General features: G+C 31.9%; 4 protein-coding genes across 4 annotated transcripts; 2 read left to right on the top strand and 2 right to left on the bottom strand.

The window, feature by feature from the left end:
- Positions 1-3,095: 3,095 nt before the first annotated feature.
- Positions 3,096-4,091, bottom strand: F9C07_2133654 (dihydrofolate reductase family protein). The gene has a single exon (XM_041284467.2). The coding sequence runs from the start codon at positions 3,892-3,894 to the stop codon at positions 3,310-3,312; it is 585 nt and encodes a 194-aa protein (XP_041141832.1). The 5' UTR covers positions 3,895-4,091; the 3' UTR covers positions 3,096-3,309.
- A 755-nt stretch (positions 4,092-4,846) lies between these two features.
- On the top strand, positions 4,847-5,491 carry F9C07_2133655 (uncharacterized protein). The gene has a single exon (XM_071509125.1). The coding sequence runs from the start codon at positions 5,095-5,097 to the stop codon at positions 5,464-5,466; it is 372 nt and encodes a 123-aa protein (XP_071365365.1). The 5' UTR covers positions 4,847-5,094; the 3' UTR covers positions 5,467-5,491.
- A 1,684-nt stretch (positions 5,492-7,175) lies between these two features.
- On the top strand, positions 7,176-8,433 carry F9C07_2218343 (uncharacterized protein; the record flags this gene model as incomplete). Its single annotated transcript, XM_071509698.1, has 3 exons — positions 7,176-7,446; positions 7,665-7,744; positions 7,993-8,433. The coding sequence occupies exons 1-3, from the start codon at positions 7,440-7,442 to the stop codon at positions 8,431-8,433; spliced, it is 528 nt and encodes a 175-aa protein (XP_071365366.1). The 5' UTR covers positions 7,176-7,439.
- A 6,063-nt stretch (positions 8,434-14,496) lies between these two features.
- On the bottom strand, positions 14,497-17,687 carry F9C07_2278507 (dyp-type peroxidase family protein). Its single transcript, XM_041284466.2, has 8 exons — positions 16,499-17,687; positions 16,210-16,444; positions 15,838-16,142; positions 15,690-15,782; positions 15,518-15,628; positions 15,385-15,464; positions 15,028-15,327; positions 14,497-14,958 (listed from the first exon to the last, which is right to left on the bottom strand). Exons 1-8 carry the CDS (start codon positions 16,627-16,629, stop codon positions 14,717-14,719), a joined length of 1,497 nt encoding a protein of 498 aa, XP_041141831.2. The 5' UTR covers positions 16,630-17,687; the 3' UTR covers positions 14,497-14,716.
- Positions 17,688-17,981: the final 294 nt, after the last annotated feature.

The following is a 17,981-nucleotide window of genomic DNA, read 5'->3' on the forward strand; positions in this document are numbered from 1 at the left end:
CCTAATGTTGACCCTAATGTTGACCCTAATGTTGACCCTAATGTTGACCCTAATGTTGACCCTAATGTTGACCCTAATGTTGACCCTAATGTTGACCCTAATGTTGACCCTAATGTTGACCCTAGATCTATTATTTAAAGATATTATTTTTAATTAAATATTTAATTAAAATAATACGCGCTTAGAATTAAAAAAAAATAAAACTAATAGTTAAAAAATTATTATAGATATTATTAGTAATATATATCTAAACTTTTATTTAAAAAAAAATTTTAAAAAAATTAAGTTTATTAATATAGTTAAAGTCTAATTTTATTTTATTTTTAATTAGCTATCTATACGCGCGTTTTAAAAAATTAAAATGATTTATATTAAATAATTAAAGTAAATAAAATAAATATATAGATATATAAAGTAGTATAATATTATTTTAATTATATATATTATTAAATTAAAATATTAAATAATTATTATAACTATTAAATATTAAAAGCTAATATTAATTAACTATATAGCTAATAATAAAAAATATAGATAGCTACTATAGTTAATATAGATCTATTTTATTAATAATCTAATTATTTATATTTATTTTTATATACTAGTTTAATAATAAATCTATTTTATATTAGTTTTTAATATAGACTTTATTTTTAAAAATAAAATAAAATAAAAAAGATTCTCTAGAGCTAATATATTTAATAGAAATAATTTATTTTTAATTTTTTAATTATAGAAAAAAAAATCTATTAACTAATTTAATTTAAGTAATTATTTTAATAATAGATATTAAATCTATTATAAAGCTAGTTTTATTAAAATTATAGATATTATTTAATTAAATACTATATTATATTATAGTAATTTATATACGCTTAAACTATTTATATAAAAATTTAGAATTTTTATATTTAATATATTAATAGTTATAGTAGTGTAAAAGTTAAATTTTTAATTTTTTATAATATTTAATAAAAATATATACTTAATTTTTATTAATAATAATAAATATATTAATAAAATTATACTTTAAAAATAAGATATTAACTATTTTTTATATATAAATAGATTAAGAAAATATTTTATATTAATCTAGTAATAGAATCTAGTATATTAGTAAATTCTTCTTATTTTAAATTAATTTATAGCTATTAATATATATTTTAGCTTAAAAAGTATAGCTATTTAGATATTTTCGAAAAATAGTATATAGAATATTATAGATATATATTACTTTAGCTGTAGTATAAATTTCTTATTTTTTAGTAGCTAAAATTACTAGTAAAATTCTATCTTTTTATTTAATAGAATCTTTTAATTTTCTAGCTACTTTTAGTAATATAGTTAATAGTTGAAATATATAGATTCTTTAAATATGGTTAAAATTAATTAATATAGCTGCTCACCTGGGATGGCCGCTCGCCCGTGGATTATATTAGCCTTTCAAGCGCAGACCTAGGCCTTTTTGTGGCCCAGTATATTTCTTATCCAGGTAAATCTGATATCACGGTTCCATCTATCGTGGCCTATTCTAAAACGCTTATAGTAGTCAATGCCAATAACCTCCATGATGGAACTAGTTCTGAATTGCTTCAGTGGACGACTGTATATAAGGCAAGTTTCATTTTTCTTGAGAGCATTGGGCGCCATGCTACGTTGACATTGGGATTGTCTTCAACCCTAAGTGAATGCCTTGTTGGGTGATACTGCAGAGGCAGAATTAGTCCTTCATTGTGAAGAACCTTTCCTGGCGAGGCACTCGAATTGCGGATATGATGTTCGCATATTTTTTACATAGTCATATAGAAATTATACAGTACTTCAAGCGAAAGTCCTCGAGAAAATGTAGAACAATAACAGAGGTGTTGCGGAATGGTAAGAAGGCTTGATTGAAGAAAATCGATATACCATCGTCTTACTGCTCAAATACGAATTGAACATATGACGTTCTAAGGCTCTAACTGGAATTGACATATAAGAAGAGCAAAACGATCGCTGAATAATGAGGATATAAAGTGAGGGATTGATGCACGGCAAAGTCTATCAAAAAAGGCCCTCACATCGTATAGACTTCTGTTTCCAATTTGCTCCTGTAGTAGTACCTTTTCATGATGCTTAAAATTGTGTTTCCATAAGTTCCGAGATATAGCCTGAGAGATATAACTGGTGCAGGAGAAGCTCAACGTCCCGGATCATTTGTTGATTATTGACATGCTCAACGCTTTCCATAGATAGGGCAGATCTAAATCCGTTCTTGATAGTATCATCGGCCAATTCAATTTCCCATGTAAAGATTGCCCAGCGAATTGCGTGTAGAATTGTCATTGTCGACATTGGATCACGGCCACGGTTATGTTCATCAGGAGTCTCAAGACGGCGCGATGAACCACGACAAGCGGCTGCCCGGCGCTATCTGCGAGCAAGCATGTCAGAGTGCTGAACGTGATAGAGACATCCACCGAAAAGGACTATCGGGTTCCGGCGGATCCACCCCCAAAAGAGACGCACTGCAAGTTCCGAGGTCATAAACCAACGGTCAACCCTTGTTGCCCACCCTAGGACACATCTTTCGCTAAGAGCAACAAATTGCGGCCATGCTCCGCCCTGCCGAAAGTATCACCGGGTCAGATATCCTTGGGGACAATCATGTTATTCACACGGTCAAGGCGAAGGGGCCCGGTGGTCAGAAAGTGGGGATCTGATGAGGACAAGGCTATTCTTCCTTGTATTACCAAGCTGAGGCGGGGGAATACCCCTTGAAAAGTTATTCGACGGATATGGCTCAAGAAGTTCGGCATTCCAAGAACGATGAATGCGCTGCGCGGGCAATGGTATCGCGCTCAATGGGGCTGGGTCCCGCAGGTTGGGAGCGAGAAAACGCCGCCGGCAGACGTCAAGACAACGGCAGAAACAGAGTCCTCGGATGAACTCCCTCAAGCAACGTCCCGCAGCCCGGAGCAGCCCTCGCGGGAGAAGGTCACATTCCAGCCATAAAAACCCAGCCTAACGTGTTTTACGCGGAAGACCGCAGCGACAGGTGACCTGTTGCGGCCAAACTATACACAACATCACTCATGATTGCGTGAGGTCACCAGTAAAGGTAATATACGATTGTTTTCTCTAAATTTCCTTTCTCAGATTATTTTTCTAAGCTGCACTCAGTTAGCTTTTAACAAAAACGCTCTTATTTTCTGGTTCTGGATACTTTTATGCGCCGTCTAGTATATCACTGACAGGCGTTTACAAAATGATACAAAACCGTACGAACCTTTTACGGCCCGAGTCCACCCGCCAAAAGCACAGCTGTACCTATCCATCCTTAGCATTTACAGCAGTATAATGAACCGAAACCATCCCCTCCTCAATAGCATCCACCCCCACAAGCGTGAACCTAACATCCCCCTCCAACCCTCCAAACAAGCGAATGCCATCGCCCAAAAGCACAGGCGCAGTCGTCACAACCATCTCATCAACCCAACCTCTTCTCAAAAACTCAGTCACAACCTCCCCCCCATCAACATACACACAACCTAACCTTTCCCTCTCAAACACATCTTTTGCCTCATCCAACGACCTTATAACCTCCACTTCAATGCCTTTAGCCACGTAAACTCCCGGTGCCATACTCCTACTAAGAACAAAAGTTCGTTTCTTGGCATATGGCCACTCGGGCAGAGAAATGCAAAAGTCGTAAGTTCTGCGACCCATTATCATGCAGTCTACGCGAGAAACGTGTTGCTCAACTGTGTCCACTCTTCTGGGTGATGTAGGAGGAAGGTGATGGGTGTTTTTGGGTGGTGATGTGAGCCATGTGACGTCGTGGTTTTCGCGCGCAATGTAGCCGTCTAGGCTTGTAGCTATGAAGACACGTGTTTTGAATGCCCTGAGGGGCATTTTGGGGGAGGCTGTGGTTGAGTTGAGTAGATGGGACTATATTCAGTGAGGTACTTGGGGTTATGGTATGGATGTTGTATGATATTTGGGATGGTCAAATAGACAGCGGGGATGGTCATCGAAGTTGTTTCACTTTACTATGTGGATTCAATTACTAGGAACGGCTGGCGGTGGCGAGCGGCAGACGAACGGGGCAGCCACCATGGAAAACACTGGGTCAGCTCTAGCCACCAGGGAGAGATTTCTAATAGCATCGCGCGGCTCGCGCTGCTCCAAGACCTGCTGGCTCTCTTTCTAGTCCGCGGTCAGGTCGCAGTCCAGCTTCAAGTTGATATGAACCTGGATTAATTCAACCCAATCTATTCCAAGGGGGTCTACCCGAAGTACTGGTAACTATATCTGAATGTGGCTCCTAGACTGAAATTCTGGGATTTTCTTATTTGGAACTGCTATAGTACTAGAAAATCTTTATTTCTGGGAATATATAACCTGGAAAATACTAACTCTAAGGTGTCTCTGTCTTGGGATATCTATAGTACTAGGACTATTCGATTTCTAGAAATCTATAACTTTTAGTTATCTGCTATCTAAGAATATTGTTACAGACCCTTGTCTAGCGTACCTTATCGAAGGCGGACAGGCGAGTCAGAGTATCATAGGATGACGATAGCCGGGTGTGGGACGGCTAACACCTAAAGGATTACTCTTTAACGTAACCGGTAAGCGACCCGCACTCCAACCGCGTTTTCAACGCGCCCCAATTTCTTAGGTGATTTAAACATCAGCCATACCATCAAAAATGCCTAAATCCCCAAAACCACGCGTTGTGCAGGAAGGCAGGATCCTACCGGCTATATCAGCTTTAAAAAATAATGAAATTCATGGTGTAAAGAAGGCAGTTCAGACATTTAATATACCTTTTTCTCCCAGTCCTGTTCCCATCCTTTGTGGATTTTATTGCGGATAGACCCCCTTTTCCGTGAAATAAGGTGTTGAAAGGGGTGCTCTTTCTCTGGGCCAACTGCTTCTCTGGCCATTCGATAGGCTGCCTAGTTGCCTGGGTCGCCGCAGTGCCCTGGGGCCCATTGTAGGCAGAGTGGTATCCCCCACACTTTTAACTCTTGGGCTGATTGCCGAATAGCTTGGGTAATCCTCTGGCCTGACTTGTTCCATGTATTTGATAAGGCCTGTAGTGCTGAGATGCTATCAGCATCGGGCATATCGATAGGTTTCAGGAAATGTTTTGTCGTGCCATCAACAAGACGTTCAACGCATGTGGGCTTTGGGTTAGGAATCCGGAGAAGATTTCCTAGAACACATCCGGGAATAGTTCTTTTCTCTGGGGAGGCATCATCAAATGGAACGTGGCCAGCTGAAGATGACTACCTAGCAAGGATTATTGAAGTCCTTGGCCAATTTCCGCTCCATTCCATAGAAAAAGGGAACCGCGCAACACACTTGTTTGATAAGCACGGTAGGCTCTCATGGCCTCGGTTGATATTCGATAATCCTTCTATCCTTGCACAAGCTCCATATGCGATGTATGAGTCAAATCGCACTGTGATGCAATGATTTACCAAACAAGATATTCTTACAAGGCACACTAGACTCATCCCGACTGGTAAGTATAGTTGTTATCTGCTTCTGGACTAGCCGATATTGTATGGCTTTTTGATGTGTCTTCTCTAATTTCAGCTTAGGAGGAAATAACCCGATTGATTCTAACTAGCAAAAGCTCTAAGCGTAACTGGTGTGCTTGCTTCGAGAGCACTATCCTAATATTTACTAGTCCCTGGATGGTTTGATCTACAAAAGGATTTGATACTATAGGGTGTATTTGGGTTATTTATAGTATATCCAGGCGGAAAATGACTAGTGGGCAGTACTTTATAATATTTCTAAGACTAAGAAGCTGATGTATCTTAAGGCTTTTCTCAACTATAAAAGATTCCTCTAAACATCTGTTTCTACTTCTTTCTACCCCAGATCTTTAGAAAGACATGTATATTAGTTTACTTTATATATTAGTTTATATGCGGTGTGACGAAGTAGAGATTAGGTCTAGGTTTAGTAAAGATGCTATTAGTTTTGCTTAATAGAGATTATTGATATGATAGCGGTAGCCTATTCTCTGCGCACTTGTAACTATTCTATAGATATATTTTAATATAATAGATAGTAATACTGACTTGTTATCTTATATCGACGCTTATAGTATTGAGCTTTTATAATCTTAGATTTCTAAAGTCTATAAAAAAGACATAGGATATCTAGAGAAAAAGATAAAAAAGGGAGAGCTATTTCTATTTATATATAATTAAAGTATACGCGATATTATATAGAGTTGACTATAGTTTATAGATATCTCTATTCTAACGCTTATAATTTTCTTCCGTGATTGCCACTATCTGGATATCGCGAAAAAGATAATAGGTTGTCTATTCTAATAAAATAAAGATAATATTATTATTATTAACTATAGTATCAGCGGAGAGTATAGGATTAGTAATAGTAAGTTGATTGAGCACCGGAATCGAAGAATCCTGGCTGGTCTGCGAGATCTCTGGCGCTTCAGTCTTCAGTGGGGGTGGGACTGTGGATAGCTATAAGCGGCGCGTTCATAGAGGAATATTCCGCGTGTTTTTTCTGGGGATAGAGCGCTCGTGCCGTATTCCGCGCAGCGCGCTCTTGAAAACAAAACAGAATATTTCAAGATGGTCGGCTGTTGAGAGTCTGGACCTGCTTTAGAACCCTAACGACAAGTAGCATTAAACTAGACATGTACTGCAGGCCGTAGCAATCCGTTCTCCCTTCGGGAAGAAGGGGTGGAAATTCAAGATAGGCGATCACTCCAGCCATTCCAAAAAAGGAGCCCGAAGCGCGAACACCTACGACACAATACACAAGACAGAGTGTACAGAATGTTTAGGGGAATAGACTGTAGCGTGCTAAATGAGTGACATTACAATTTATGCTCCGTAATACAATAAGATTTTAAATTTATAGCCTATTTCAGCTCTCTCTTTTGTTTTATTTTTGCTTTCTATTCATATTCAAGCCAGGTGATGACCATTATTTCTTTGTGTACAAAAGAAAGTTTCAGCAAGCTAAACGTTGGCAACGATTAGCAGCTTAATGTAAGGGAGAAAACTCAATTGACAATAAGCGGTGGAGTTGAAAGCAGTTAGGGGGTGATAGGGACGGAAGCGAACAACAAGGTTTCTGTTAATATTGCAATAGCCTGTATTTTTTTGATAGTTTTGAACTCAGTCGCAGCCGTTTTTCTGTGCTATTTTTCAGTTCTATGTGCAGTATTTCTAGAGTGTTGTTTGGCTTCATTTCATGTTCTGGTTTCCCTATCGCTAATATTCGGCGCGGAATAGACTGGAGTGAAGAGTTCTTGTGCGGTTTCTGTTTTTGAACATCTCCTATATAATTCCTGTCAAATGCTAAGTTAAGGTCATAATTGGTTTCGTTGAAAACAGCAGGCTCGTGGTGCGAACTCCTTTTCATTTACTCCAGATATATTGGAGAGTTCTTATGGAATGGCTTGTCTGCAGGTATATATATTGGGTATCGCAAGGGATAATTACCCTGTACCGAAGTGCCGGATATGTTGTGTCTCCTGCAGGGCTGGGGAAGTGGAGCACCGAAAAGTTCGGAACCAAGTTGCTCAATGTACTTGTCATTTTTTATTCTATACTTCTAACTACTGTTTCTACAATTTTCTAGTTACAGGACGTTGTAAATAGCTCTCCCTTTCGTGACAGGGGAAGCATATTGGTATTCAGGGGATGATCCAAGAATGTATTTTTTGTGTATCTTTTGTCATAGCAAAATTTGTATAGAAGTATGAATCTATAAAAGTGGGTATAATCTTCAGCTATTATAATCTTTATCAACAATACCGAGTTATTTCGATAACAGGACACCAGCGCCAATCTTGATTTTATCTCTTATCTACTGTCTATTTTATCTTGAGGCTATCTATTCCAACGTGACAATACTGTCCTATATTTAGTGTATGTACTTCTGTATTATCAGGATCAGATTGTCTTTCTCTGTCACTGCAGCTATTAACAACTCGATTTTTTACAGTGTCAAAATACAATTTATCTTTTTCAAAGCTCTGGCTATTTTGCTGCTTCTCTTTTTGTATTCTCTGCGGCTGCTTATTTCAGCTGTAAGACGGGAGCTACTTGGCCTGATCAGCGCGATTATCATAGTTTCTTTGAATACTCTGCTGGTGGAATTTCTGTCTGCAAAATTTGCGATTCCGGAACGGCATACAACTCTAGGTTTGGGATCTGTGATTATGAGAAGAAGGTTCGGTCCTGCCACAATCATGGTCCTGCAGGCTATGATGAGTTGCGGGAGGGCCATGGTCAGGAAGGGAAGGGACACGGTAATGGCCAGTTCTGGAGGGGTTATGGTCAGGAAGGGAACAACCGCGGCAATGGCCAGTGGTCAGAGGGCCATGGCCAGGAAGGGAAGAACAACGGCAATGGCCAGCAGGAGCACGGTGAAGGAAGTCATTAGTTCGCTCCTAGGGCCTGTTGACTCACGCATAGTTTTCATGTTTTGGTATTATTTGTCTTTCATGTCGGTGTTGCATCAGTTAGTTATATTCGAATAAGAAATATAATAAGATGAAATCTTTCTTTCAAGTTCGATCCGAAGATCTTACTAGGTCCTAGTTTCTCAGAACAAGATCCAATTTGAGAGTCTGGTCATCATATGGTACTGTTATATAAGAACCCTAAACTAGTGACTTGGCCAGTATCTAATCTCTTAAGACTATTGAGCGTATTTAGGAGCCGCCAAAATTCTAAATCTGCCCCGGTCTCCTAGTTTTCTTGGGAGTTGTATTGGTATTGCTAGGCTCATTTGAAGTTGATACAACTGGGTTTATGTTTTCCCAAATTATTAGATATACTTGGAACTGTTTATTGAATAAAGTCTACCGAGATCCTTATGCTAAGGAAGATAATAGCAATGTTACTTATCAACTCTGTATAATCCCAAGTACAAAATAACAGCGTTACGTGTCTTGAGCTCGTGCCGCTGATTGCTGTCAAGACAATGGACATATTCAAAAGCGACATTACTGAGATCTCGGTGAAGATTAGCAAATATATTCGGACACCCTTCGCTGTGCGAAATGGGCTACAAAGGAAAATTAGAAAGAAAAATCTCTCACATTCAGGATGGCATCTCTCTACTAGGTACGCCTTGTTATTTGGACCCCAGCACATGCGACCACGACTATCAATATAGCACAGGGGCTTCCCGAAAATGCCTTACTCCCTATACACGGTGAGGCCCTTTTCCAAATCCTGAAGAATTTCTCATGTACTGAGTATTGTAAACGTTGCTAATGTCAGTACGGACTCTAGGGATTATGTTATTTCAAGAAGGTTTACGAGGTATGAATTGGCTTTCCCTGATCCTACAGTACATGAAGAGAATGCAAGCTTGTACCAGTGTACTGTTTAAAGAAATGAGCTAACTGTGTATAACTTAGGGTAGGATTTAGATCGTGACTCAATGTGGGGAAAGCTACTTATTTGTACTTTAGTGCACTGCCACTGCCTAGACTGGCATTTGGCTAGATTAGATTAGGTTAATGGGATTAGTTATACCTAACCGCTAGATTATAGCTAGATTAATAGAATTTCTATACCTAACCACAGTTAAGCTAAAAATTAGATGATTAATCTAGATTAATTATATTTAATACTAAGACTATTAATCTTTATTAAATATAATAAATAATAAACTAGATTAACTATAGTTAATCTAGTATTAATCTTATTATTTTAACTAACTATAAAAATATATTATTAATAATATTAAAAAATTCTATTTATTAATTTTATATAAAAAAAATATATTTTTTATTAAAAATTCTATTAAAACTATTATTTTCTATAGTTAAAATAATATTTTAATTAATTTTAATTTTAAATAGCTATATATAAAGAATATATAGTTAAAATATATATAAATATAATTACTATTTTATTATATAGTAGCTATAGAGTCTTATATCTCTATAATTAATAAATATTTTTAATTTTTATTTAATATAAAGATAAAATATTAATATATTTTTACTATATTTATCTAAAAAATATACTATATATAATATATTTTAGTAATCTTTTATTTTTACTATAAATAATTATAATATTTAAAATATTTTTAATAAATAATTAATTTAAAGATAGACTATTATATAAGTATTATAGAATTAAAGATTTTTTTAAATATAATAGTTAATATATAATAATATAATCTATTATAATTTAATATAATAATATATTTTAATAAAATATAACTATAAAATTAATTTTTTTTTAATTTTCTAATTTTTAAGTATATTTTATATATTTTTTATCTATTAATCTCTATATTAACTATACTTAGATATAATATTTTAATTATTTTATTATTAAAAAATAGTATTATATTATCTTTATTTATATTTTAAATCTTTATATCTAATATTTAAAATATAATAAAAAATATATTATTTTTATTTATCTCTATATTTTTTTTTAATTCAATTTTATATAGATATAATAGTAAAAACTAGTTATTTAATATTTTATTAAATTAAAAAAATTAATAATTTTTAAGATTTAGTAAAATTAATTTTTTTTATATATAAATAAAAAAAGATAGATAAGATTTAATTAAAATAGAATATTAAAAAATAAATATTAACTATTTAAAATAATTTTTTTTAGAATACTAAATTTTTAAATAATAATTTAAAGATTTTTTATATCTACTATTTTTATAGTTTTATTTATCTATTAATTAATAGATTAGAAATAAATTTAATAAATTATTATTAAAAAAAATTATAAAAAAAATCTGTTTAATAAATTTAAAATAAATAATTATTAAAATAATATTTTATAAATTAATAAAACCTACTATTTAAATTATAATCTAATTATTCTTAACTATATTAATTAATATTTTTTTTTAAAGAATAATTCTATTATTTATAATAATTAAGAATTTTTTAACTAAATTCTTTATTTTATTATTATTTATTAATTATTATTTTAAATAGTTAAGTATATATAATTTAAATAAATAATTATTTTTATTATTATTTTTTTATTATATTTTTATTATTTTTATTTTCTAAATTATATATAAATTAAAAAAAATTAATAATATTATTAAATAAAATATATATCTAATTATTTTTTTTAATTATCTAATAATATAAAAATTTTACTTATAATTAATTATTAAATTAATTTTAATTAAAAAATTTTTTTAACTATTATAAACTATTTTTTAATTAGAAATATAGAATACTATAAAATTCTTTTAGATTTTTAATTAATTTTTAATATTTATAAAAATAAATTATTAATTAATATTATACTAAAAATTCTACATAAATATAATTTAATATATTAAATATTTAAAATTATAATAAATAATATAAATAATAATAAAATAATATTTTTTATTTTTATTATAAAATTTAAAATATAGTTATTTTAATTTTAAAATATATTTATTAATTATAAATTATTAAAAATTATTAAAATTTAATATTATATTTTCTATTTTATTTATATAATTTAGTTTATTATTATTATTTTATTTTAAAAATTTTTATTTAAAATATTAAAGAATAAGATTTAATATAATTAAAAAAATAAAAAAAAAATTTTAATAACTTATTAAAATATTATATAAATAATTAAAAAAATTAATTATTTAAAGTTTTTAATTATAGATTTAAAAAATTTTAAAAAAGTCTTTTTTTAAAATCTCTATTATCTATAAATATAGAAGACTTTTAAAAAAGATTTTTTTAAAATATTTTATATTATTAATAATTATTTTAATTAATTTATAGATTTAAAAGATTATAAAATTTATTAATATTAATTTTTAATATTAAAAATAATTTTAATTTTTTTAAAAATTTAATATTAGATTAATAATTCTTTTATTTTTTAATTATAAAATCTAATAAAATTTAATATATTTTATAATATACTATATTTTAAAATTTTATTAATTTATTAAAAATTTTATTTAATATTAAAATAGTAAAAATATCTTTTATTTTCTATTTAAATCTATTAAATAAAAATAATTTAAATATTTAATAAAATTTCTATTTCTATTTTATTTTTTTATAATCTATTTTTTAAATAATTAAAAATTTATAATATATAAAATATATAATATTTATAATAATCTATTTAATTATTTAAATATATTAATTAATTATTTTATAAAAAAATATATATTTTAAAAATAATAAATTTTTAATAATTTTAAAAATATTATTATCAAATATACTAAATTAAAAATTATATCTATATAATTATAATAATTTTAAATTTAATATTAAAATTTAAAATATTTATAAAAAATCTTTAATTTAATAATAATATAGATTAATTCTATAAATATTAATAAATTTTTAAAAAAATATTTAATTTTTATTATTATTATCATTTTAATATTAATATATAATTAATAGTTTTAAATTTAATTTTAAATCTAGATAAAATTTTTTTCTAATATTTTAAATAATAAAAATAATTATTTTTTTAAAAAATATATAAAAAATTTAAAATTTATTTTAATTTTAAAAATATATTATTTTTATTTTTTTATATAATAATATTAACTAGTTTTTAATTTAAATATAATTAATTTAATTAATATTTTTATTTATTAAAAATTTTACTATAATAATTTTTTTATTTTTTATTATATAATATAAGATTTTCTAGTTATTATAATAAATAATATTAAAATTAAATATTTATTTAATAGTATTTAAAATATTTACTATTACTATTAAAACTATTTTTATTTTAATATAATTAAAATAAATATAAATTAATTTATAATTTATAAAAAATTTAAAAATATTTTAAATAATATAAATTTAAAGAATATTATTTTTTTAATTAATAATAAATAAAATAATAATATAGAAAATCTAATTGATATTAATAATATAAAGAGTATAAATAATTTAGAGAATAGTTTTAAATTAAAAAATAATTCTATATTAATTAATTAAACTATAAAATCTTTTTTATTTATATCTAATTTTATATATATTTAAAAATAGATAAATATTTATATATTTTATAATTTATAATATTATAATTAATATTTAAAATAATATAAAAAATAGTATTATTTAGCTTTTTATTTATAATTAAAATTTAGAAAATTTATTTTTATAAATTATTTAATTATTTTTAATATAATTATTATATTTATAATTAAATAATATATATAATAAATTATTAATTATAACTAGTAATATCTTTATAAATAAAATAAATTAAAAAAAATATAATAAATATAATAAAATTATTTTATATTAATTATTAATTAATCTATAATTATTAATTTAATTATTATAATCTAATCTATTCTAGTCTATAGTTAATTATAGTTAAAAGATTAATTAATCTTAATCTGATTTAACTAAAGATTAATTAAAAAATTTTATACCTTAATCTAACTAATTCTAGTTAGATTAGACTATAGCTAGGTTATAATGGTTAGGTTATGCCACTCTAATCTTTATTATTATTAGACTATAGTTCTAATAAAATAGAAATTACTATAAAACTATTATTATTATTAAACAATTATTATTATAGAAATATAGTTAATATAAAATTATTATTAATAATAGATTATTATCTATACTAGATTTAAATCTAAAAAACTAGATCTATTAAATATATATATTTAATAGTTAAAAAAGTATAAATAAATTAAAATTAATTTTAATATTAAAGATAATTCTATAATAATAATATATATTAATTATAAAGAACTAAACTAAATATATAAATAAATATTTTTATATATCTTTCTCTAGAGTTTTTATAATAATTAGATTAGTATATTAATAGTATATTTTTAATATATAATATACTACTCTATATACTATTTAATAATTATTTATATACTATTTAGTATAATTATATAATTTATATTATTAATTAATATAAATAGTTTTCTTTGTTCTTATAATATATCTTTTAATTCCTCCTAATTTATTATCTTTCTGCCTTACTTATCTACCTTAGATAAAGAATACTAGATAAGGGTCTATAATAAATATCTACTCTAGTATCTACTCTAGAGAAAGTATATTAAAGATATATAGTATTATATACTATAATTAGATATATTTTATAATCTATTTCTGAAAAAGTTATAATAGAAATAAATATTTAAAAATACATAAAAATATTTATTTATATACTTAATTTAGTTTTTTATAATTAATATATATTATTACTATAGATATATATTTTATTTAGATTTATATTAATTTAATTTATTTATACTATCTAATAATTAAGTATATATACTTAATTAGTCTAGTTTTTTAATTTTAGACTATTTAAAGTAATATTATTATTATTATTATATTATTAATTTATTAGACTATCTTAGATTATCTATTATTACTGATTACTAGTAGATTCTAATTATTAAGTAAGTTGTCTCTAAGATAGCTAACTAATCTTAGAGTTCTTGGATGGATACCCGGGCGTAACATGCCCACTCTCTCTGTCCTCATGCCTCATCCTCTAAATTTTATATAATTTTATCTAGTAAAAATAGTTATAGTCTTTAACTAAAGTATAAGAATCTAAGTATTACTAAATAGAAGACCCTAATTAATTTACTATAGGCGGGAAGCCCTACTATAAGAACACCAATATTTAAGTTTTCACCCCTTCTGGATTAGAGTGACAAGAGCTATGGAGCATTCCATGACAGGGAACTCTTAAGTTGAGCCGTTCGAAATATTCTTCAGTGCGGCAATGGAAGGGGAGAAGAAGTACTCCCCCCCTCTAGGAATCACGCAGCAATGCAAATCCACATGGATGTTCTTATTCTTGCCATCACACAATCCCATCACAAACGGGTCTGGCCCATTTGGCTGACCACAGATTGGATCGGCTCCGGGTCCTGGATCACCGGTGATACGCTTTTTGCCTGAGGGGAAGGTGTTCTTGTTGCACCACTCTGGATGTAGTTGTCAGAGGACGTGTTCTATTATAACGTTTAGGAGTTGGATCAATGTGGATAGCTTACGCTCTTGGATCCTGCGGAATCCATTTGAAATATTGCTTTGATAGCAGACAAACAACATTCCACGATCTTCCTTCGTTGTTTGCTTGTCTTGCTCTTCTTTTGTAACCTCCGGGCCATACGGTATGCCCCGCCGGATGATTGCACTGCTGAATTTGTCTGCCAGATCGCCACGTGGTCTAGCCTTGCGTATATGCGCAGCAAAAGGGCAATGCTCTTGGGTATTGGTTGGTAGGTAGTCAAAATTGTTATTTTCTGCCAGAGCGGGATCGTCTTTCCAGAGCGTGTGGCACAAGGGAGCTCCTACTTTCCTTCAGAACTTGTCACGGAATAGGAGGGAGGAGTTTTCCAAATACATACCACTTTTCCACCGGCCCATCAAGCGTGCAGAGAGCTGATCGGCGGTCAGGTCGTGCTTTGGGGCCGTTTCATTCAACCATCTAGGCACCAATGAGTTTGTGATAAGAAGATAGGGCAAGTATTGGAGACTTACTTGTTAAACTCCGGCACTAACTGTTGCAGCTTGCGGAATACCAGGAAGCTACCTTCCGTCGCCCAATCCGGCTGAGGCGAAGGGTCTTGGTCGGTGTTGGTGATAATATACCTGGTGGTGTGTAAGTATCCCCTCACACTCTGATACGGTTTGTGGAGAAAGCGGTCCCTACCCCGGTGGTACTGGAGGAGGTTCTTTATCCCCTGTGGGGGACGGGTCCAGCCCGACAAGCTGGGGCTGGGAGATATGTTCACGGTACCCAAAGCTACTATCGGTTAAGTCTGATCGCAATGCATTGCACTGGGAGTGGAGCTCCTTACTGTTCCTTATTGCTCTCCTGGCCCGGACGCTTATATCCAGTGATCGTGAAGCGGTCTTCGATGCTTGAATTGAACCAGAAAAAGCCGATAAAGTGAGACTTCACCTCATAGAGCTTCGCATAAGCGGTCCTCTCGGAATCTCCCGTGACCAGAATTATGCCATCGATGTCGTTATCCTTGAAGCCTTTCTCCCAGTCATCTGGATTATCCCGGCCTTCACCCCCAGCAGTCCCACCTTGCAGATCGGCAAGCATGCCGCCAAGAAAGGGACCAGCCTTCAAGCGGTCACTCTCGTTCTTCACCAGCTAGAGGCTGAGGTTAGCGATATCTCTCACGCCAGGATGGGACCCGGGGGTATAATCACTGGCTTACCTTCTTCAGGCCATTCGCGCTGAAGCCAATATTTACCCCAGCCAGTGGAATCGTTGCGGGGTGCGTAAGTCTGTCAGACACTGCAGCCTTGTGTTTCGCAATTTGGTCCCGAGATTTGAGGGCGCTATTTGCCGTAGTTATATGAGGAATCAGGTAGCGCAGATGGCGCCGGAAGCTGTCCGTCTTGGAAATCTTGAAAAAGTAGAACAATTCAAACTCCTTGGGCAAACCCGGCCTATGCAAGGTTAATATTGTTTCCCGAAGACAGACCGCTCCCTAGAGCACCCACCATATGTTGCCCTGCACGTTGTCCTTATTAACTCCAGTCGTCAGATTTTCCTCAGATGCCATATTGATAATGAGAATGTAGTAGTCCAGCAGGTAATACAATAGCCGCACGAGAGAATAATTGGCACACATGGAGCCCAGATAGAGCTGGCTTTATAGCTTAAATTGACCTTTCGAAGAGACGCCATTATCGGAACACTGAATGAAAATCTTCAACACCAGTTCCGCGCAATGCCGGACTGAACAGACAGCAATACTGGGGTATGCAACACCATGGTTTGATGGCACGCCATTGCGTGTATGACTCCGATCGGAACTGGATGGGAAACCTTAAGAGGTTGTAAGGTAAAGATACCAAATTGACTAATGTTGCATCCTTATGTGACAAACTCATCTTTGATTTGGTTGGTAGTCTCGGGTAACCGACCAAATATTGAGCCCGGAGTCAAGAAGCGGTTGACGCGATGGTCTAGAAGGACCGGATCTGTATGTCCAAGTGAAGTAACACCCTTTTTCTTTCTGGCTTCTGGCTAGCTTTGATCAAAGGCTTGGGTTGTAACGAGGGTTTCAACTTTACCTACACGGACTGGCGTCGGGGACAGAGAAACGGATATGCCGCTTGCAGAACATTAATTGACGCAATATATCGGATTAATAACCAGTCCACCTATGCCCACCGATTAAACTCATATGTTTTGGGAAATGAGGTCATCACTTCGAACTGCTAATAGAGCCCTGTACAACGTTTGTGGAATGATGGAGACAGCTCATGTCAGCTCATCTTGCAGGAAGCGACTGCAAGACGCTATGTGGGAACAGCCACTCTTCCTAATGTCCCGAGGAGACAGGTAGTTCGCATCCTTCTCTACTAATCAGGTACAGTTGGGTACAGCTCCTGGTAAATCATAACGCGACGAGGCTAGGATAACAAACGATGATGGTCAACGCCCTTACTTGGACATAGTTTATCTCTTTTTGAATGCCGTGGAGCGAAAGACTCGACCAGCCTACAAAGCACAACAGGAATGAGGATTGAATGGGGGTGACTACCTATCTGAGGGCTCAGGAATTTTAATATTAGTTTTTGGTGACACATAGCTCTACCCCAGATACGGAATTACATGGGTAGTTGAGAGGAGGCATGCCAGATTGAAAAGGTTTGGTTGTATAGCACAACATTCTATTTCCGACAATTTAGTCCATATGTCAATATCCCGCAATTCAGCATTTCTCTCGTCATTCCACTGCTACGCTTGTAATGCAGATCCCTCTAGACCTCGCTAGCCCATACAAGGGTCCTAGGATGTTATCACTTGCTGCCGTCTCTAAGATAAAGGTTTTCTCGAACACAACTGTATACGTGTCCCTAACCCGACCTGCTGAGAAGGGATGTATCTTGAGGACAGCGTGTGAGAACATCGATCGGTAGGGAGAGAATTACTTATTGGCGGCTTTGACTTGATTCCTCTTAGCATGCCATCCTG

Source organism: Aspergillus flavus, chromosome 1, assembly GCF_009017415.1.
Source record: "Aspergillus flavus chromosome 1, complete sequence".
NCBI classification, from domain to species: domain Eukaryota; kingdom Fungi; phylum Ascomycota; class Eurotiomycetes; order Eurotiales; family Aspergillaceae; genus Aspergillus; species Aspergillus flavus.